A 19,940-nucleotide genomic window follows, 5' to 3' on the forward strand; every position below is an offset into this window, starting at 1 on the left:
GTCACTGCAAAACAAGCATACCCCTTAAAGTTTACAGGGTGGCACTACCATAACCTGCTCTCTTTCTCAACACTGCCAGCAAACACCGGCTATGCCAGAACGCGGTTCGCAACACTAAATTTAAGTGCCCGTTTCATTCGAATGTTGCCTGCCAAACTTTAATGGAAACTTTGCTTTCTAGTCAAGTAAACAATATAAACTACAAAATAAAATACATAAAACCAAATATACATCTGATCCCTTTATCGGTTTGATTTGAGTTTTGATCGGATTTTCTGGTATGTTGAGATGGGTTAAATATTGAGCTATATTTTGTCCGATCTTTAATACCTTTCCCACTTCAGACAGTTTGACTAGTCGTCTAGTGTCAGCGTTTCCACTTGGCTGGCGATCGACGCCGCTGTCTCCCCTGCCGACTGACCCTTCTGCTTGGCGTACTCCACGCTGAGGATACGCATCACTTGGGCGGCGGTGAGATTGTCCTGCTTGTGCTTCTGAAAGTTGTCCTTGACAAACTTTGCGAATCCCTTGGCCTCACCCGCCGGAGTGGACACTGTGTTTCCCTGCTTGTCCTTTTTGTTCAGGAACAGGGTGATGGGTCCGCGGCAGATCCTGCAGCGCAGTTCCTCCACCTTGCGGGAACGGGAGTGCGCATGTGATCTGTGGTGCAAAAAAGAGATCACAATGTAATAATATCCTTTATAACCCGCCTGTGAACACTTACGATTTGTCGCAGCTCAGGCACTTGTAGGTGTACTTGAACTCTATATTGTAGCTGTGACAGACCTTTATCTGTGGCAGCTCGGGAAACTTGTCGTTGGCTCGCTGAGCCCACATCTTCCACACACGCCCATGGCCACCCTCGCCATTGAAAACCCATGCCGCGGCATGGCACAGTTCATGTATTAAGGTGCAACGTAGACGATCCGCCGTAGTAAGAACTTTGACGCTCAGTTCCACCACGCTGCTGCGCTGGTTAAGCCTGCAAATGAAGCAGAAAGATGTCTTTATTGGGTATTCTATCTAGGAGGGTAAAGTACCACCCACTTGCGCTTGTTCATGCACCGTCCTGCTGTGTTCCGCAGCAGTTTGGACCAGGTGATGGGTACATCCAGCTCGTTGTTGAACACCTGGGCGTTGAACATCTTGTAGAGATGTTCGGCCAACTGATCCTTATTCTTAGCGAAGTTCTCCCGATAGAAGAAGGCCTCATTGTCTGCCCGATCCCGACTCACTTGCCCCTCCAGAGATTTCAGGAAGCTTAATTTGCCGCTGGTCTGGATTGGTGGGAGTTCCTTTTGCTTCTTGGGCTTGCGGGCAGTGGATTTCGGTGGGGCAGTGGGTTTGGGAGGAGCAAAGGCCTTTGGCGGCGCCGTTTGTGGGATGAGCAACTTGAGGATCGGGCTTTGCTGGGGCGTTGTCTGTACTTGCTGCCCAATACCCAGCTTCTTCTTTACCTCTTGCACCCGCTTGTGCACGGGAGTACCGGGCAAGTAGTCGTTCTCCACTTCATCGAGCATGTCCAAGTCTAATGCCTTGTCCACTATCGCTCTGGCCTCGATCTCATCCTCAAAGCCAGCGTTCGGTGTAAAGAGTTGGCGGCGAGTGGTGGCCTGGGGCGGTGGCGTGGCAGGTAATTTGGCTTTAACGCTGGCACGACAAGACCGTAGTATATCGTCCAGGCGACGATGAATCTTGGGCGCTAAAAAGAGTAAACGAATCCCTCAATTAAAAAAAAAATGGATGCATTGTAGACCATAGTCTTACACTCTGAATCTTCGTCGGGATTGCTGATAACTTCCACTTCATCTTTGGTTAAGTCTAGGTAGGTAAGGTCACCGCCCTGCTTGCCGGAATCGCTGTCACTGTCACTGCCGCTTTCGCTGAACGTGGCATCCGCGTCCTCGTCGTCAGAAGCATCTGTGCCGCTATCAGAATCAATAAGCTTCCGCCAGCGATCTTCGTCGACGTGATTTGTGCGTGGCCTCGTCACTGGTTTCTGGTTACGCGGACGTCTTTCCGTTTGGACAGCTCGCACAGGAGGCAGGCGAGTTGAGTTCAAAGGAGTTTGAGTTGCGCGCAGGGGTCGGGTAACTGAGGATAAAATACAGTGTTACTTGATGTTCTGCAAAAAGCAAATCTAATTTAGTACATATGCTAAAGTTCCCAAGGACACTTTCGTCCGGCCTAACGGGCGGAGGACGTGACTTCTTCTTTTTGGCAGTGGTAGCCGCTGTTGCTGGAGTATTCCTGGGCCTTAGCGGAGCTGTTTTCCCGCCACTGCCACTGGAGCGCTTTAGAGTGCGGATCACGTCTGGTGTTTGCCAGGACTTTCCATACAATTGATTCAGCAGCTTCTCTGCATGGGTGAGAAACTGCTCATCCTCAGAGGCATCGCCCGTGGACAACATGGATTTTTGGTGAACGGAATTCTGAGGCTCCCGTTGCTGGCGATGCTGTTCCTGGTGCTGCACCTCTTCGGAACTGGGCAGAGACTTTGTGGCCCTGGGCGATGGGTACTGATCGCCTTCATCCTCCGCTGAGCTCGAGCCCATGGTGGGAATGCTAATCTTGATGTTGATCTTGGCTGATATATTAATACTGCTCACTTGAACGGATCCAAGTTCGTCCTCGCCCGATGTTGAGGAACCGGAACTGGGTTTCTGCGGCGTGGGCTCGCCTTCGCTGCTGGTCTCTGGTATTTCAATGGATTCCTCTGGAACGGGCTGCTCCTCGTGGAGCGTTGAATTATGGCTACCAGAGCTGTCGGAACACAGGGTGTTTAGCTCGGTTTCGTTGTCCGCCAGTCGCTTACTGCTATCCCTGGGCTCCAGATCCCCTGATCCCAGGGTATTTGCGTCCGTTTCGTCGTCCGCCAGACGCTTGCTGCTGTCCAAGCGCGTCATATCCGCCGAGCAGATGGTGTCCACCTGCGTCTCGTTGTCCGCCAGTCGTTTGCTGCTGTCAATCGGCCTGGAAACCGGTGGCTGCCAGTCCTCGTCGGGCGGTGACATAGATTCAGTATCGGCCTCGGCTATCCGGGATTGCCGCTTGGCGGACGAGAGGGGGGATGGTGTCAGGGGGCCATTCCTCTCCATCTCGCGCCGCTCCATCGACACATCCCGCAGGAAGGCCTCGATGCGCTGCACTTTCACGGTGGAGAGCATGGGTGGTGGGATGACCTCCTGATCGGGATCGGTTGCTGGGGTTCTATCACTTACTGCCATGCTGTCGGGGGGCAACGGCTCAGCTTCGTCATCGCTGGAATCGGAAATAGTGATACAGGAAGCGGATTCGTTCTCTTCCGTGGTGGAGGATATGCAAATGGAGATCTCTTGCTTGGGCGGCTGCTCTGGCTCCTGCACTGTCAAGTTGCTGATGCCGGTGGACAGGTGCTCCACATCGCCCACATCCTGGCTGCAGCTCAGCTGCAGGGCGTCCATGTAATCGGAGCCATCGAGATCGTGATGCGTGTCCTCCACGTTTTCTCCGCCGAGCGGAGCACCCAAGTTTCCGCGCATGGATTCTGCCGTCTGTTGATCCTTCTCCCGAGGATTTATCTTCGCTGGCTGTTCCTTCGGCACCAAGGACACCTGCTGTCGTTTTTTGTGGGAGGATAGCGTCAAATTGGCGAATTTCTGATTGAAAGGAACCTTTACTTTGCTCGGATCGACCGCATTGAAGAGCCTATACTTATGATCCGCCATTTTGGTGGCGTCGTTGAGGGCTTAACGGTGAAATTGTCTTTAAGAATATGTTTTAAACAAATTCGTAAAATTTATATTTTGTGCGCGTCGGCTTGCTGTTATCGGTATCGATTGTCACTTTTACTCGCTGGCCAAAATCTAGCTATAGCTACAAAAAAGATAGGTTCTCGTCCACTGAGCACCCTTCAAAATGCAATTGCTTCATCACGGCACTTATCAAGCATCAACCATGATTAGACATACATTTGGTTTGAACCAAAATGATCTTACTTTTATACATTTTAGAGTCATTTATTGGTATTTATTATTATGAGTGCTAAAAATAGCTAAAGCTGATCATAAATGTACTGAAAACGTCAGCACTGGTGAAACCAGTGTTGGCTAAACGATAACATAAACAAAACAAAGCAGGCCGGTGGCTAAAACCCAATTTGAAATACTTTAGTTTATAGGCCAGGCAAAACCCAACTGCATCCATGTCCATGTCAGGTGTGTCATCAGCGCGGGAGTCCCTCTCACACGCGATGAACAACCGCTTCCTTCCCAACCTGGAGTACTTGCTGCAGGGCTCCATCCTGGACTCCGCCGTGGAGCACCTGATGCACAGGTGAATAACCCCTGGGTTTGAACCAATCAAACATACTAATTGTGTTATTTAAACGCCGACGCACAGGCTCAAGGGACTATGCGACAATGTGGACACCTCGCCGGAACACTTTCACGACCTGGAGGTGTGTATGAGTCTGCGCCAGCCCAACGCCAATCAGCCGCTGCTGCTCCGCGTACGCCGGGCACTCGGTCGCGATGCTCCGTTCCAGATGCGCTACTTGGGAAACCCCGAGGTGGACCAGCGCCGACCTACGCTAGTGCGCAGCTGCATGGACTGCGCTTGCACCAACGGCATCTTGGAGTTTCTCACAGAGATGGGTTTCCGCCTGGAGTTCGAGTACATAGCAAAGGGTGCGAAACAACATCTCATTAATGGCACACATAACAACACATTGAAGAATTCCAGGCTACATGTTTCGCAAGGGCCGCATGAAGATCACCGTATCCAAACTAATTAAAATCGTGCCTGGCAAGCAGCAAGATATGGCCAACGAGCCCATCTCGCAGTCTCACATAGTGGAACTCTCTGTGGTGGCGCCCACGGGGCAGGAGAACGTCGGCGAGGAGATGCGCGTGTTTGCCGAACAGCTGAAGCCGCTAGTGCAGCTCGAGAAGATTGACTACAAGCGGCTGGGCGGAATGCCATAGCCTGTAATGAATGCGCACTTCATGTTTCTTCAACAGTAAGTTTATTGCTTAAAGATTAGGACATAGAAAAATATAGAGACAACAAATAATCGAAAAGGAATGGTTTCATTACAATATATAACTGAAACATATCTCAAATTTATCCTTAGATACCACAGAAATATTGAATTGCTTACAGAGTAAACGACAGAAAAATATATAAGACAACAAATGGGTTTCCGAAAGAATAATGAAGCTGCTGGCTGGTTAGTCCTTGAAGGCCTCGTTAAGCGCAGCCAGATTGCGATCGCTCACGTGGCCTTGGAGATCGCTGCGACCCATCAGGGAGATGACCATCTTCAATGTGCTCCAAATAGACTCCGACATTTGGTTCTGCCCACTGCTGGTGGCCGCCATCGCTGCATTGGGCAGCTCCCGGACGGCGTTGGTGTGAGCCTGCATGGTGAGCGCCGTCAGCAGATGCTCCACGGCTTCCTTGTAGGCCTTAAGGTTCATGCAGCACACGCCCACGTTGTAGCGCACCCGGATAAAGCCCGGTTGCAGCTGTAGCGCGTGCTGATAGGCCTCCACCGCCTCCACGGAACGCGAACCGTTAGCCAAGCTGGCGCCCAGACGGTTCCATGTTTTGGCATTCTGAGGATCCACCTGCAGTGCGGCCTGGTAGCAGTCCACTGCTTTGTCAAACTCCCCGGAAAGATTGTACAACACGCCGAGCGCCTCCTGGACCTCGGCATCCACCTCCGCTGGATTCTGACGCACCGCCACCAAGTAGATTTGCTGCAAATCGCGCAGCTTACTCGGGCCAATTAGGGACGATGCCAGCGAAGAGCCCTCGATTTGCAGTTCCGGAAAGTCGGCGACCAGGTGCTGGTACTTGGGATGCACTGACAGCCAGCTGCACAGCATACGCACGGCGTTATTCTGCAATCCCTCGTTAGTGTAGCAGACGGCCAGGGCCATTAGGACCTGCTGGTTCTCCGGCTGCAGGTCGTAGGCTCGCCTTAGCGCCGCTATGGCCTGCGGATCCATTTCGTTTTCCGCCTGCGAAGTGCCCAGCAGCTGCCAGACCTCCGCGCGCTCCGGCTGCTTCTTGGCCGCCACCTCGAAACAGAGAACGGCGCTGGGTATGTCGCCCTTCGCCAGATACTCCTTACCCTTCTCGAACGCGTTCTCCAGCTCGGACATGGGGTTCTCCTCGGCGAACTCGTACTCCTTGTAGGCGTCCATATTGTCGTTGAACTCCGATAGCCATGGATGCTCGTTTTCGTCGGCCAGCTTCTGCCACTCGTCCTGCAACCGCTGCCAAAACTTCTCGTTGAAGTTGGAGGCAGTCTGCTCCTTCTGCTCGGCGCTGCGCTGGTAGTCGCTGATCCAATCTTCCAGCGACTCACCCTGCGGCGCCTGGGGCAGGTTGTCTGTGACGATGGTCTCCATGGCCGAGTCAAAGAAGGGGTCCTGCTGCTGCTGACTGGCTGTAATGGCCATCAGCGGCTGCCGATGCACCGGTCGGAAGTTCTGGCTGCTGATCAGGGGCTCGTCAAAGAACTCCTGGGCGTGCTGCAGGTCCTGGTGCTGCGCTTGCATGTGGATCATCTTGTTGGGCAGGGCGGGCGCTAGACCACGTGCGAAGTCCTGGCCCCACTGCTCCGCCTGCTGCTGGTGCATCTGCTGTTGTGGATTTCCGTAGATGTTTATGTCACGCATCTCCTGGAGCAGTGTGTCCATTTGGAAGGACTGTGGCGGAGCGGCCACCTGGCCCAAGAACTCGTTGATCAACTGGTCCTCGGGACGAGCGCCCCGCTCAAACTGCCGCTGCACATAGCCCTCATCCTTGTGGGCAACATCGCGGGTGAACTGGCCGCCCAGCTGCATCAGCGGATTCACGCCGCCGCAGTCGCCCTCGATCAGCGGGCGGAACGACATGGTGCTCGAGTTGGAGGATGCTACGTAATGTAAGTGGAGCAGCCGGAGATAAGAGGAGAGGCCAAGTCAGGTCCACAACAAAGGTCCAAATGTCCACCAAGATTACCTGAGCATTGTATCGGCGGTTATCGCCTTTGTTATCGGCTTTGCGCCAGTGTTGCACAACGCCCCGATCCCACTAGGGGCATTCAGTAGTAATTAGAAATATCGCCGCGCAAAATCCAATCCTCCAGAGAATTGGTTTCAAAACGCAAATCCCCGCCTGCACCATGGATTACGACCTTTTCCAGTCGGATGACGATGAGGAGATCCTGACTGCCTTCACCCAGGCCACCCAGAAGCTACAACAGGAAACCGGCAACGGGCAAATGGACGTGGACGATTCCGAAGAGGGGGAATTGGACGAGGGACTGGATTTCCTGCCGGAGTTCTGCTGCAGCGGCCGGGACACGCTGAAGAGCCAGTTCCCGGGCGAGGGTTTCTTGCGAAATGGATACGCCCTACTGGATCCGCCCCGCTGTAGGCTGGATAATCTCTGCTTTGACTTTGCCCAGGGACAGCTGGTTGTTGCAGCTGTGAGAAACTACCTTCATGGCGAGGCCTGGTGCGTACTGAGCTCCTTTCCCAATCTCAAGTCTTAACCTGCCTCATATTCTTAGCAAGAATGTGCAGAAACTTTTTGCCGCCGTGGCCGGTCAACAGCAATTGCAGGCATCATCCGCCTCCGTGAACTCCGGCTGGTATCGAGTGCGTCAGCAGGTCAGCCACTTCTATCACCTGCTGCTGCGGCTGCAGGAGAACGACCTGCCAGCAGGGGCACCACAGTTTCTGGAGGATCTTCGTCACTTTCTCAACATTCAGTTGGATGCAGATGCCTGGAAGGTTTTGTACTTTGCGGAGCACAGCAAGGGAAACGAGTGCCAGGCACCGGCGTATCACCTGTATCACGGCATTCTGGAGTGGCGCTTCATGGACCTCCACATGTTGTTTGCCGCTGGGGAGGATCAAGTCTTCCTAGGGCAGCTGGAGCGCACGCTGGACGATCTGATTGTGTGTGCCGGACATCACTACCGCGGCAGACATCGCCCGGAGCTTATCCATACCTCGCCGTTCATGTGCCGCTGCACCAAGGAACTGTGGCTGCTGCTTAAACAACTTATCCCCAAGTGGCTGGGTGAGAGGGATCTGGACTTCTGGATGCTCTTCCACAAGGCAATGCAAAGGCATAAGACCAACTACTTTCAGGGTGAGCGGCGAAGAATACTATACTCTGAGGCTTTCCCTTTTTAATCTTACCTTTATCGTCTTCTTCAGGTGACAAAAATGCGGTTTCTTTGACCTATCATGAGTTCTATTCCTGGCTAAGACTTGGCCTGGCGCGTTTGGACGAATACAACAGCGAAGGTCAGTACCAGCCGGATCAGACGCTCACCTCGCCACCCGGAAGCTTCCAAACCGCTAGTCTGCTAAAGCAATTCCTGGCCAGCCAGCCGGACGAGCAGCAGCGACGTGTTTACCTTACGCTACTCGCTCCTCTGCAACTGCAGCTTGGGCAGCCGGACACGGATGTATTGTGCCAGCTGTGGGAGTACCTGCATCGATCCCTAAACTGCAACTTTAGTGCGGGAACCGAGCTGGATCAGCTACCGCTTACCTGCACCAATGGTTCCGCCTACGTTGAGCGCTACAGCAAGCTGCTGGGCAAATCCCAGCTGGAAGATTTAAATCTTAGCAGTTTCACCATGTACACCTGGATGTTGGGCAGGACCTTGAAGCTCTTGCCATCACAGGGTCGCAGCAACCAACGCCAGAAGCTGCTCGGTCGCATCTTCAGCAAATTCAGTGCCGCAAAACTGTTGGCTCTTAATGAGCCAGGTATTCACCATGTGATCGAGCTGTTTTTGTGCCTGTTGCTCTGCCATGAGGATCTCAGCGAGCTGGCGCCCAAGCTGCGTGAAATGCTGCTCTGTCTGGCCATGGACAAGCTGCCACCAGTGCGGAGGATTCTAGTGGCCAAGGGCCACATGGCCCTGCTCCTCTTGCATGCCCATCATCGCCTATCCATGGATGATTACGTGGGCAAGCTGCTCAACCAGTTGGCCACCATTCGAAATGATACGGAGGTGGGTGCCATCTATGTGAACAGTCTGCAGCCTATCTTTGATCTGGCGGATGACTTTAAACGTGGAGAGCATCGGCTTCTTGGACCCTGGCTGACGCACTACGTGGAGAAGAGTGGCCAGGCGTCGCAGGACCGCGTATGGCAAGCCATTTATCATCTAATCCAACGACTTAGCGAACCAAGAGCAGTGGCGGGTAATGCCAGTGGTATCAAGGAGGCCCTCCAACAGCACATTCTTCCTCTGTTGAGGACCCAGTATGTGAATGGCCACAGCTCATGGCTGCCGAAGCTGGCGGCCAACTTTGTCGCCCTGGACAAGGATGGAGACAAGCTGCTGTTGGGCTTCCTGCAGGGACCAGAACCAATTAATATGGCCGCTTCGGCTCAGTTGATGCTTCAGGTGCTGGAAGACGGCGGGCGGCCTCCGAGCTCCACGATCATCCAGGTTTGGGTGAAGTCTCTTGTACTCCTCAATGCGCAGCATGAGTCTGTACTAGCTTTAAAACCCCATGTCACCCAGCTGGAGGAGTTCAGACATCTATCAATCGATCCAGCCTCGTTGGAAAGCGGTCGCGAGCCGTTGTGTGCCTTTTTCGGCGCTTTGGGAAGGCGTGTCCAACAGGAGGAGGCGCCTGCCCACGTCCGGATGCAGTTGAGCCACAAACTACACGCCTATGTGAATCATTTCGAGCTGTGGCTGCCGCCGGATCGACTGCGTTCGGAGCTAGGATCCCGCTTCTACAGCTTTCTGGCAATTGTCATCTACAACTGTCCCACTCTTTCGTATGTGCGCTCTAAGCCCACCTGCTTCTTTCACCTGGCCATGGTGAGGTTCCTACTCACCACGCAATTGCAAGCTGGAGTTCCGCCCGAGGGACGCTTGCCGCAGATGGTGCACAAGATCTTCCCTGTGTTGCTGCAGGGGATTGGTCGGCTGCCCTACCGCACCGACACCTACGTGGCCAAGACACTGGAGCAGTTGCTTCAGCACTGGACTCCGCACTTTAGCTTCTCCCCCAACGCTAAGCTGGTGGCTCGACCGTATGCCACGCTCCTCCAAGCGGATTTGGATGGAGTGCTGGCGCAATTTGTGCTCCAGCTGCTAATGAGCCAGTTTCTGGTGGTGCAGCGACGGAAGGCGGGCCAGCATGCTGGTCTGGTGATCACCATAGTGCAACAACTGATCGAGGGCACGTCCAAGGAGCAGGAACAGCAGTTACTGACCCTCTTGCGCGGCGTGCACACCCAGCTGCTGGAGCACGTAATGTTCGTGGATGAGCTGGACATCAGTCGCGGTCAGGTGTTTGGACTCTATGGGGTGCTGGTCTCTCACGAGGCATTCAAGCGCTCGCAGCTTGTCAGGGATTTGTGCTCCAATCACCTGCGATCGCTGGCCGAAAAGCACCTGGCCCACTGCACGTACTTCTACTTCCAGATGCTGATTAAACTGGCGGAGATGGCGCCAGGCCTGGTGGCTTCACTCCTGCCTTTTGTCAAGGAGCAGGCAAAGCAGGTGGAGCTTAAACGTGGCGCTGGCGAGGATGTGGGCATACGCAAGTGCCTGCAGCGACTCCAGAATGTCTTAGGCAAACATTAAGATTAGTTTATAGTCCTAGGTAGATAATAACAAATTGATTTACATTGTTTTGATGGAGATTTCATTCTGCGTTAGCACTGTCTGTCGGATTATTATTCTGTGAATGAGTTATAGAAATTATACAAAATAATCAACTTTGCTTTGCAATGATTACTTCACACCCTTATTTAATTGAGAAACCTGGTTTAAAGTTTGGCATTCTATAAAAAATGTTATAATTTCAGTCGGAAGTCCTGTTGATGCTCTTCCATTGGAGATTTACTTTAAGGTGCGGCAATAATTAACATGTTCATCTATACAATAACACCATCGAGCTTACGGATTTACTTTAAGGCTTGGCAATAAATACACAAAGATTGCTTCTCTTCCTGGCAGTGAGGTGGCAGGCGGCTAAACCACGTTCTTGGCATCCCGCGGAATGCGGTTGGTGAGCAGTGCGGCGGGCATGAAGCCGGAGTCGCCCAGGTACTTGATGGACACGTTGCCCGACGGACTAATGGTCAGCCAGGTGATGGAGGCATGGTTGATGCTGATGCGCAGCCAGCCTTCGGCGGGGAACTGGAGCGCGCGGCAAACAAAGTACCGGATCACGTTGCCGTGGCCCACGATCAGTGTGTAGCTCTCCTTCTCCTGGTCGGGGTAGGCGCGGTGGAAATATCGCCGGAAGGCGGCTTCTATGCGCGATCCGTCGCGCAGGAACTGCTGCAGGGAAATTAAATCCGGGAATGAAATGCGATTCTCATTGGGTTGACCCATTGACTTACAGATGCTTCTGGCTTCCAGTGGCCCACTGGAGGCTGGGGCGGAATAGGCGCACCCTCACGCAGGAAAGCGCAATTTACCACTTTCTCCTTGTCGTAGTCGATCTGCTTGAGTATGATGTCCGAGGTCTCCTGGGCCCGCACCATTGTGGAGGCAATCACCTTGTCCCACTTGATGCCCAGCTCACTGAGCCGCTTCCCAGTGTATTCCGCCTGCATGCGGCCGCGCTCCGTGAGGTGGTGCGTGTCATCCGAGTCGCCCACGTCCAGGTACTCGCCGTGCCGCACCAGGATGATGTGGCGCGGCTTCTTGGCCTTGGCCTTCTCCAGCTCCGCGTTGAAGCGGTTCTCCTCCTCTGGCTGGCTGTTGCGCAGGGGACGGACTAGAGCCCGCGGCTCCCGGCAGTCCCAGTTGCTATCCCAAAGAGCCCACGGATCCACCGGCTTTTCGCTGTGCGTCCACGAGTTCTGTACCGCCGTCTGCGGGTCGCGCAGCCGCTGCAGGTAGTACGCCGCCAATCCGGCTCCTGTGCCACATACAAAGCTGGTCAACTTTCGCATTTTGCTTCGAATCTGTGGCGGTTTTATCTTATTTTCTTTATCTTATTGCTATTCCGCTGAATAATAAGTGCGGTATTTAAATACTGTGCTTTAGGTATTTGCCCGAGTGGGCATAGAGGTGTACAAATACCACGCAATGGTATTTTAAATTCAACGAAGAGCTTAGGGGTAAATGGCGCGCTAAAGCTTTTTCAAACGCTAACAATAAATATTAAAATACTTTTTACGAGACACGCTGAAATTGATATGGAGCCAAACAGGTATAAAATCTGGATATATAAAATGAAAAAAAAACCGTTTTACATATAAGTCAAATCCAGGTTTCCAGATAAATACCAAATACCAGAAAGTACCAAATCAGGCACTCCTTAAAAAACAATCGAATCGACGGCGATGTGGCAACGCCGCGGTGAGAAAAATTGCAATTTTTTTCATTTCACACACACATACGCGACACACACGCCAGCAGCGCAACGAAGGACCAAAAAAAAAGACCGCAGAAAAACGCCCAATAAAGCCGAGGGTTACGGAAAAGGAAATCTAAGGGACACGGGTGACCAGGACCGCCGACCAGGAGCCACAGCGTCGACATTCCAGCGGAGCAGCAAGAAGAAGCAGCCGTAGCAGAGGCGGGGGCAAGAGGAAGAAGAAGCAGCAGCAGAAGAGGAAGAAGCCGATTCGTTTCGACGTTTATCAATTATGAATTTCCTGGGTTTCGGCCAGTCGGCGGACATTGAGATAGTCTTCGATGGAGCTGAGCACAAGACGGCGGAGGTCAAGGGGGAGGACGGCAAGGTGGAGAAGATGTTGCTCTTCTACGATGGAGAGACGGTATCCGGCAAGGTGCGTCTTCGTGCTCACCCAGGGGGAGTTTCCCCGCGATCTTTAGCACATATCCACCCCCTTTTTTTTTCTTATCCAGGTGAACGTGACCCTCAAGAAGCCGGGCAGCAAGCTGGAGCACCAGGGCATCAAGATCGAATTCATCGGCCAAATCGAGCTGTTCTACGACCGCGGAAACCACCATGAATTCAAGTGTCTAGCTAAGGCGCTGGCCCGTCCGGGCGATCTCATCCAGAACAACAGCTATCCGTTCGATTTCCCCAACGTGGAAAAGCAGTTCGAGGTGTACGCCGGGTCGAACGTGCGGCTGCGGTACTTCCTGCGCGCCACTATCGTCCGGCGGATCAGCGACATCACCAAGGAGGTGGACATCGCCGTGCACACACTATGCAGCTACCCGGAGATGAACAACCCCATCAAGATGGAGGTGGGCATCGAGGACTGCCTGCACATCGAGTTCGAGTACAACAAGAGCAAGTACCACCTGCGGGATACGATCATCGGTAAGATTTACTTCCTGCTGGTGCGCATCAAGATCAAGCACATGGAGATCGCGATCATCAAGCGGGAGAGCACGGGCACCGGACCCACCATGTTCAACGAGAACGAGACGATCGCCAAGTATGAGATCATGGACGGAGCGCCCGTCAAGGGCGAGAGCATACCCATCCGGGTCTTTCTTGCCGGCTACAATCTCACGCCCACCATGCGGGACATCAACAAAAAGTTCTCGGTCAAGTATTTCCTCAACCTGGTGCTGATGGACACCGAGGATCGGCGCTACTTTAAGCAGCAGGAGATCACGCTGTGGCGCAAGGCGGACATACCGCGCTACCATGGAGCCCAGCAGCAACAGCAACACCAGCATCAGCAGCACCAACACGTCCCACTGCACGCTCCGCCGCATTTGGTCAGTGGCCCGGCGGCGCCAACGGTGGCCCATTCGCTGATAAGCTCTAGCACGGACAGCGGAGAGGCGGGCGGAGCTCCGGCAGCGCCGGGCACTGCGGGATCCGAATCTAAAATGGGCCTGTTCACCAGGGAGAGCCCCAACCAGGAGTTCAGCCAGCAGCAAGTGGACTCGCCGCCACTGTCGCCGACGCCGACGACGGCACCTGTTTCAGTTCCAGTACCAGCTCCCACAATGGCGTCTTCTGCTCCAGAACCGGCTCCCGAGCGGGGCATGGGCGATGGAGCCGCAGCGGCCACCACAAGTGCCTCGCCCGTTGCCATGCTGTCCAGTTCGCCGCCGCCATTGCTGCCAGCGTCGCCCCTTTCCCGCTCCGATGGGGATTCGTCGGAGGTGCAGGTGCAGCCGGATGAGGAGGCAGGGGACGCAATCACAGCCACTGCGAAAAAGGCCAGCGTGACGCCGTTGGTGGCCGATTGAGTGGTTAGCTGGACAGGATCTCCCTCTCCACGGGGGACTAAGTAGCAACAGCAGGCGGAACTATTACGCATATAATCGTATACAGCAGCAGGAGGGCAGAGGAGCAGAAGGAGGGCAGAGGAGCAGCAGCATCAGCAGCAGCAGCAACAAATATGCATATATCTATTTTTTTAAAGTTAATTTAAAATTGTTACAAATGTTTTATTGAGGTTATGCGCGTCATTTACCAAAAGCAAGCAAAACGCAAATGATAGTAACGAAACAAAACAAAACGAAACTTAGGACAAATGAGAAGAGGCGACCTCGTAGCTATAACCAATCTCTAGGCGTTTCCATTGGTATTATTGCTAACGAAAACCGGAAGGAGTTGGCGACGGTCTCTGACTCGGCTTCGGATACGGACCCGAACCCAAATCCTAATCCTACACACCCCCCAAAACTAGTTAAACCCCCTAGTATTCCGATGACCATTCCCTATCCTGTTGGGGCGTTTGGAAAATATAATTTTTCAATTTGAAAAATGTTGAAATTGCTTTCTAAAAGTGAGAAACCCTGAAATTGAAATCAAAGTGTGCATTAAACTAAACCAACTCCAATACAGATTACAGATAAAATCAACAAGACAAAACACCCATTAAAAAATAAAGTTTTAGTCTATAGCGTACTAACGAATCGATGCTGGGAAGGTTCTATTCTGATTATGGCGATTCGTCCGGACCCCGGAGGATCGGAAATGGAAGCGACGAAACATGTTACATGCCTTGCATATGTACATAACAGTTCATATACATAATATACACGAAATATTAATATACATATATACACATAGAAACGCAATTAAACGAATAAAAGCGAAGCGAGCGCCAAACAAGAAACAAAAGCAGAGAAATAAGTTTGAGCTGTATAATAGGGTCGATCCTGGGATGGTCCATCTGGAATTCTTCGACTCATAATTCTTGAAAAGTGAATATGAGAGGGAAGTTCTGTTAAAAGTTTCAAAACTGATAAACATATGGAAATGATTAGGAACATCCGGTGATGCTGGCTTTTAGTATGGGGCAGAGATTAAGGAATCCCATTTAAATTGTATACCAAGCCTGTGGCAAAGCTGGCACAGTCGATCCCTAGCGAAAGCCAAAACTAAACTGGGTAAGGATATTCAACAAGTGAACCGCTTGCAGGCATTACATAATTTCCATAAAATCTACATTTATTTTACAAGTAACGAAGCTTTAACAGGAGTGCCGCTAGTCCCAGGCCTCCTTGATCTTCAGCTGGTTCAGCCGCTCCTCAATCGTCACGTGCGGCTTCATCTTGCGCAGCGTCTGCTCGTCCGTCCACTTGGCCACCAGCTTCTCGCGCTTCTGCAGCTCTTTGGCGTGTCCAGATGACTCTTCCTGGGTGGGCAAATGGCAAAAGCGGTGTGGTCAGATGGGGCAGTCGACGGAGAGTAAGGGGCAACTCACCAGTGTCAAATAGGGGTGCCGGAGGAGCAGCATCACCTGCTCCTGGCGCTCGTACTCGCGGGTTAGGGTGTCCATCGCCCGCTGGCTGACCGGCTTCACCAGTCGCCGCTTTCCGCGAAATATGTGACCCGGCACGGTCTTCTTGAACATGTTGATCAGTGTCAGGCGCATTGTTCAGTAATAAATCTCGCTAATTTACTTATATTATTTAATAAATTTGATAAATACAAAAAGAAATATGTAACTAAGCAAGTGTGACCGAAGTCTTGGGGGGAAATCACCGATTATTTTGAAATCCTATCGATGGGTCACGCTTTTTGTGAAATCACGCTTTTTGTGATCGATAACAAAACTAGCCGCCTTATTTCCGGTTCGGTTGAATTTATAAATGCAGTGCTCATAAACAAGAACCAATAGCGAAAATGGGAGACGCCGTGGAGGCCCTGTTCATCAGCACGGACAGCGAGGACAACACCACGTGCAGCGTGCAGGATCTGCGGACGGGCACCGACCTCATGCGCTACAAGGGCGGCGGATGTGCCCAGCACCATAGCCTGGAGATGATCCATCTGAACTACGTTCTTGCAGCCAACTCGGCGAAGCCACTGCTCCACGTCTGGCCCATCAACAAGCAGGAGCAAATGGCCCAACTGCGGTTCGTGGTGCCCGGCAAGGTCAATGCGCTGGCGCTGACGCCCGATGGCAACTTCCTGGTGGCCGGCATCCAGGAGAACATCTACCTGTGGCACCTGAACTCCGGCCGCATGCTAAACACCCTGTCCAAGCACTACCAGGCGGTCACCTGCCTGCGCTTTACAGACAACGGCGAGCACTTCATCAGCGGTGGCAAGGACGGTGCCGTGCTTGTTTGGGATCTGACCTTCTCAGCCGCACCGCTGGACACGGGCGGCGGCAAGGACAGCACAGATCCGCTGTACAGCTTCAATGATCACGGCCTGGCCATCACTGATCTGTACTCCGGCATCGGAGGCATCCGTTCCTATCTGTACACGGTGTCGCTGGATCGCTGCTGTAAGGTGTATGACCTGTGCGGAGGCGTCATGCTGCTGAGCGTGGTGTTCCCGGTTGCCCTGCACAGCGTGATCGTGAACAAGATGGAGACCACGGTGTTTGTGGGCTCCGGCGACGGCAAAGTGTTTACCTTCCACATGCAAAAGGCGCCGCGCATGAAGGTGGGTTTCCCGTTTGTCGTGTAACCTTCTTTTTTGCAACTTACTCATTTACTTGCTTAGGAATACCACTTAGAGGAGGAGGAAATTCAGGCATTTGTGGGCCACACCGCCGGAAAGGCCATAACCTGTCTGGCCTTGAATTTGAGCGCTACAACGCTGGTTTCAGGCGGCGACGACAACCAAGTGTGCGTCTGGGATGTGGGCAGCCGGCAACTGATCAAGAGCCTGCCCCAGAACGGCTCGGTGACCAACCTGCGCATCCGTCTTCTCAGCCCCGCCATCTTTCTGCCCGAGCACAAGCAGCCGCAGCTGTTTGCCGACAGTCTGAAGCGAATGATCACTCCGCCGGACGAGAACGATGGCATCGAGCTGTCGATCCATGAGTTCAGCTGCAGGAGACCAAAAACTCCAGAGCTGGACTACACCATAAGTTATCCAGGCACAGATGAGGAGATAATACGCGAGCTAATAGCGTCCATGAGTACGAGAGATGAGGATAAAGATGATGCTGAATCTGAACCTGAAGCCAAGGAAATCGAATCAGAAGCGGAGGAAGTGCATTCCGAAAACGAGGAAATGGAATCCGAAGCCGAGGAGGTGGCTTCTGCAGCGGAGGAAGAAGAATCCGGAGCAGAGGAAGTAGAATCAGATGCGGAGGCTGAGCCAAGTACCTCCACAACAAGCGACGTGAAGGTGCAGAAGCTGCTGGCGGAAAATGCCCGCCTCAAGGAGGAGTCCAAGCGCTTGTTTGAGCTCGTATTCAAGTACATCGCCAGCGATTCCCCCGCCAATGGTGACATCGCGGCGGATAAGCCAAAGCGCAAGAAGCCGCGACTAAACTAGTGTACCATAGCTTTGCATTCAATTACATTTACTTAGGTTAAGGTCAATAATACATGTTAATAGAAAAAACAAAACAAAACATAACACTAACTGCATCTAGAAACGATTAAGGTGATCAAAACAATAACTACTGTGTGTTGTTGATGGTCTCTACTTGGATGCATTCTCGCTGGCCGTCTGGCCATCCATGTTGTCGTCACCCGTCTCCGAATCCGGAGCGTTGTCCTTCTCCTCGGCGAGCAGGCGACGGATCTCCCGGTTGGAGTTGAGCAGCTCCCGCAACTGGGACATGATGTCGTCTGTGCGCTGCTCCACGGCGTCCAGAGCGCAACTGAGGGCGTCCAGGCTGTTGTTCACGTCCTCCATCTCTGCAAGGGTCATGCTATTAATGCCAATCCCGACCAGAAACGGATGCCCAGCCAGACTCACCTTGGAGGTCCGCCTCCTGGACATTGCTGTTGCCGGAGTCGCCGGACGACGAGGGATCATGGTTGTTCTTGGGCGACATTTTCCCAGGACTGTTCCCCGGATTTTCCCTGTTTGTGTTTTCCAGTGGATTTATTGTCACGGGACGGCTGTAAACGCTAGAGATGGCCGATATTTATCGAGTGGCCAAATGCTTGAAATAATAGGGGTATTCCTGAAATATGTATATTTTTGGGGCCGAACAGGAAGTGTAAAGTATCTTGTCTGTTTTTTGATACATTGCATCTATTTATCGTGTTCTATATTCAAGTTCGCCCATCTCTAGTCCGCATTGGAATCGACCAACCAACTGTTGTTTCCATCGAATGACGACCGGGAAGGCAGCCTTTTTTTCTTTCTTTCTTTTCTTCCATTGAGCTGAACCTCAGTTGAAATGCAGCGCCACAGACAAAGCTAAATATTTTAAGACAAATCCCTGCTGTAAATATGTATCAGCACTAGAGGTACAAACTGTTTTATTGGTTGCTTATCTTCGAAACCGCGAAAGACTTCGAAAAGTGTTTGAATGGGTAGAATGCCCTTAATATTTTGACCAAACCGTGTTGTGCCGTCCCAGCCGGCCACACTGGCGAACTGACATAACATAGACCACAACAATCGAAAGATGAACAAATGCCTTAAGTACCAGCAGCCCCGGATATTGCTTTCCCAACTCGGCGTGAGTCCCCAGATCCCCCGGCGGATGTCCAGTTTTTCCAATTTGAATTTCCACAGCTGTCGCGGTGCTATGCCGCCGTGCAGTCGGAGCCACAGCCGCCGCCCCCACAAAAGAAGCCCGTGGTCGGATTGGCCCACAAGCCCGATCCCAAGTCGGTCAAGTGTGACTACATAGGACCGCCGGATGCCGAGTCCAACCTGCGGCCATATGTGCGGCACTACGACGACGATGAGACGCGGCTGGCGAGGAGTCTGCGGCTGAAGAGGATCGAGGTGGAGGCGTGGAACACTGACTTCTGGACGAGGCACAATAAGCGCTTCTACGAGGTATGCATGTTCTTTAGGATCAGGATCAGGATCGAGATCGAGATCTCATCAGCTGTCTCTTTCTGAGGCACTCTAATGCCGTCTCTTTCGATTCCAGGAGAAGGAGGACTTCATCCGCCTGCACAAGGAGAGCGGATCGAATGAAGTGTCCGCGGACCAGATGAGCCACTTCTACAAGGCGTTCCTCGACAAGAACTGGCGCATCCACATGATGTACAACATCTCGTGGTACCTCAAGAACTTCGACATCCTTACCCTGGCAGGCGCAGTCCAGCTCCAGAGGCTCCTCGCGCTGGCCAAGCGGAGAACATAGGCTCCCAAAATTTCTAGTCCCTATTATCCTTATTTCCTGTTCGTTTCTCCATTAGTTTCAAATAAAACATCGTGTGTGTAAAATGGTGGCATAAAATTTACTTAACTTTAAAAGGGGATGAAAAATACACGTTGCTTGGAGTTAATGTACTTAAAGGTAATTGCAAAACTATTTAAATAAAATAAAATAAAAATAGATATTTATATTCTTATCGGTGTATATATTCAAAGAAGGTTGTACACTTTGCACACAGATGCAGGTGGGGGAGCAGGCGATCCCTGCTCCCCGTGCACAGTATGCGAATATTGAAAGATAATCACTATAATTATGATAATAATAGTAATGGTAAACAGAGGGAAAGGCACACACGCATTATGTCAAGTTTTGGGTTGGCCATCGGGGCGGGGGTTCCCTCACGATCATTGCAATGGTGATGGGCATGGGCATGGGGATGTGGAGATGGTGCTAAAACAAAAAAAATAAGATGCTCCTGC

The 19,940-nt window shown here is 52.3% G+C and overlaps 10 protein-coding genes across 12 annotated transcripts; 5 read left to right on the forward strand and 5 right to left on the reverse strand.

Moving 5' to 3' along the window:
- Positions 1-131: 131 nt before the first annotated feature.
- On the reverse strand, positions 132-3,799 carry LOC108023655 (germ cell nuclear acidic protein). 2 transcript variants are annotated; one of them, XM_044093447.2, is made up of 6 exons: positions 3,660-3,799; positions 2,153-3,596; positions 1,768-2,094; positions 1,048-1,702; positions 725-982; positions 132-660 (listed from the first exon to the last, which is right to left on the reverse strand). In XM_044093447.2, exons 1-6 carry the CDS (start codon positions 3,705-3,707, stop codon positions 354-356), a joined length of 3,039 nt encoding a protein of 1,012 aa, XP_043949382.1. In that variant the 5' UTR covers positions 3,708-3,799; the 3' UTR covers positions 132-353. The 2 variants fall into 2 exon arrangements, with proteins under 2 accessions (XP_043949382.1, XP_016948764.1); XM_017093275.3 differs by having other exon boundaries at positions 2,153-3,770.
- Positions 3,800-4,094: 295 nt separating this feature from the next.
- On the forward strand, positions 4,095-5,060 carry LOC108023427 (mediator of RNA polymerase II transcription subunit 18). Its single transcript, XM_017092915.3, has 3 exons — positions 4,095-4,314; positions 4,381-4,667; positions 4,723-5,060. The coding sequence occupies exons 1-3, from the start codon at positions 4,184-4,186 to the stop codon at positions 4,962-4,964; spliced, it is 660 nt and encodes a 219-aa protein (XP_016948404.1). The 5' UTR covers positions 4,095-4,183; the 3' UTR covers positions 4,965-5,060.
- LOC108023424 (peroxisomal targeting signal 1 receptor) lies at positions 4,989-7,010 on the reverse strand. The gene has a single exon (XM_017092910.3). It carries the CDS (start codon positions 6,885-6,887, stop codon positions 5,211-5,213), a length of 1,677 nt encoding a protein of 558 aa, XP_016948399.1. The 5' UTR covers positions 6,888-7,010; the 3' UTR covers positions 4,989-5,210.
- A 39-nt stretch (positions 7,011-7,049) lies between these two features.
- Positions 7,050-10,759, forward strand: LOC108023423 (protein MMS22-like). Its single transcript, XM_017092909.3, has 3 exons — positions 7,050-7,491; positions 7,547-8,133; positions 8,202-10,759. Exons 1-3 carry the CDS (start codon positions 7,157-7,159, stop codon positions 10,604-10,606), a joined length of 3,327 nt encoding a protein of 1,108 aa, XP_016948398.1. The 5' UTR covers positions 7,050-7,156; the 3' UTR covers positions 10,607-10,759.
- A 31-nt stretch (positions 10,760-10,790) lies between these two features.
- LOC108023426 (serine/threonine-protein phosphatase Pgam5, mitochondrial) lies at positions 10,791-12,186 on the reverse strand. Of its 2 annotated transcripts, none has more exons than XM_017092914.3 (2): positions 11,371-12,186; positions 10,791-11,305 (listed from the first exon to the last, which is right to left on the reverse strand). In XM_017092914.3, the coding sequence occupies exons 1-2, from the start codon at positions 11,926-11,928 to the stop codon at positions 10,997-10,999; spliced, it is 867 nt and encodes a 288-aa protein (XP_016948403.1). In that variant the 5' UTR covers positions 11,929-12,186; the 3' UTR covers positions 10,791-10,996. The 2 variants fall into 2 exon arrangements, with proteins under 2 accessions (XP_016948403.1, XP_016948401.1); XM_017092912.3 differs by having other exon boundaries at positions 10,791-11,308; positions 11,371-12,173.
- A 134-nt stretch (positions 12,187-12,320) lies between these two features.
- On the forward strand, positions 12,321-14,833 carry LOC108023425 (vacuolar protein sorting-associated protein 26). Its single transcript, XM_017092911.3, has 2 exons — positions 12,321-12,771; positions 12,851-14,833. The coding sequence occupies exons 1-2, from the start codon at positions 12,628-12,630 to the stop codon at positions 14,159-14,161; spliced, it is 1,455 nt and encodes a 484-aa protein (XP_016948400.1). The 5' UTR covers positions 12,321-12,627; the 3' UTR covers positions 14,162-14,833.
- A 517-nt stretch (positions 14,834-15,350) lies between these two features.
- On the reverse strand, positions 15,351-15,900 carry LOC108023428 (ribosomal protein 63, mitochondrial). The gene is made up of 2 exons (XM_017092916.3): positions 15,628-15,900; positions 15,351-15,558 (listed from the first exon to the last, which is right to left on the reverse strand). The coding sequence occupies exons 1-2, from the start codon at positions 15,796-15,798 to the stop codon at positions 15,409-15,411; spliced, it is 321 nt and encodes a 106-aa protein (XP_016948405.1). The 5' UTR covers positions 15,799-15,900; the 3' UTR covers positions 15,351-15,408.
- Positions 15,901-15,956: 56 nt separating this feature from the next.
- On the forward strand, positions 15,957-17,753 carry LOC108023436 (WD repeat-containing protein 18). The gene is made up of 2 exons (XM_017092926.3): positions 15,957-16,820; positions 16,881-17,753. The coding sequence occupies exons 1-2, from the start codon at positions 16,050-16,052 to the stop codon at positions 17,661-17,663; spliced, it is 1,554 nt and encodes a 517-aa protein (XP_016948415.1). The 5' UTR covers positions 15,957-16,049; the 3' UTR covers positions 17,664-17,753.
- LOC108023438 (UPF0184 protein CG14818) lies at positions 17,675-18,270 on the reverse strand. Its single transcript, XM_017092928.3, has 2 exons — positions 18,093-18,270; positions 17,675-18,031 (listed from the first exon to the last, which is right to left on the reverse strand). The coding sequence occupies exons 1-2, from the start codon at positions 18,169-18,171 to the stop codon at positions 17,814-17,816; spliced, it is 297 nt and encodes a 98-aa protein (XP_016948417.1). The 5' UTR covers positions 18,172-18,270; the 3' UTR covers positions 17,675-17,813.
- A 410-nt stretch (positions 18,271-18,680) lies between these two features.
- On the forward strand, positions 18,681-19,529 carry LOC108023437 (COA8 family protein CG14806, mitochondrial). The gene is made up of 3 exons (XM_017092927.3): positions 18,681-18,807; positions 18,864-19,133; positions 19,231-19,529. The coding sequence occupies exons 1-3, from the start codon at positions 18,754-18,756 to the stop codon at positions 19,444-19,446; spliced, it is 540 nt and encodes a 179-aa protein (XP_016948416.1). The 5' UTR covers positions 18,681-18,753; the 3' UTR covers positions 19,447-19,529.
- Positions 19,530-19,940: the final 411 nt, after the last annotated feature.

This window comes from Drosophila biarmipes, chromosome X, assembly GCF_025231255.1.
Source record: "Drosophila biarmipes strain raj3 chromosome X, RU_DBia_V1.1, whole genome shotgun sequence".
NCBI classification, from domain to species: domain Eukaryota; kingdom Metazoa; phylum Arthropoda; class Insecta; order Diptera; family Drosophilidae; genus Drosophila; species Drosophila biarmipes.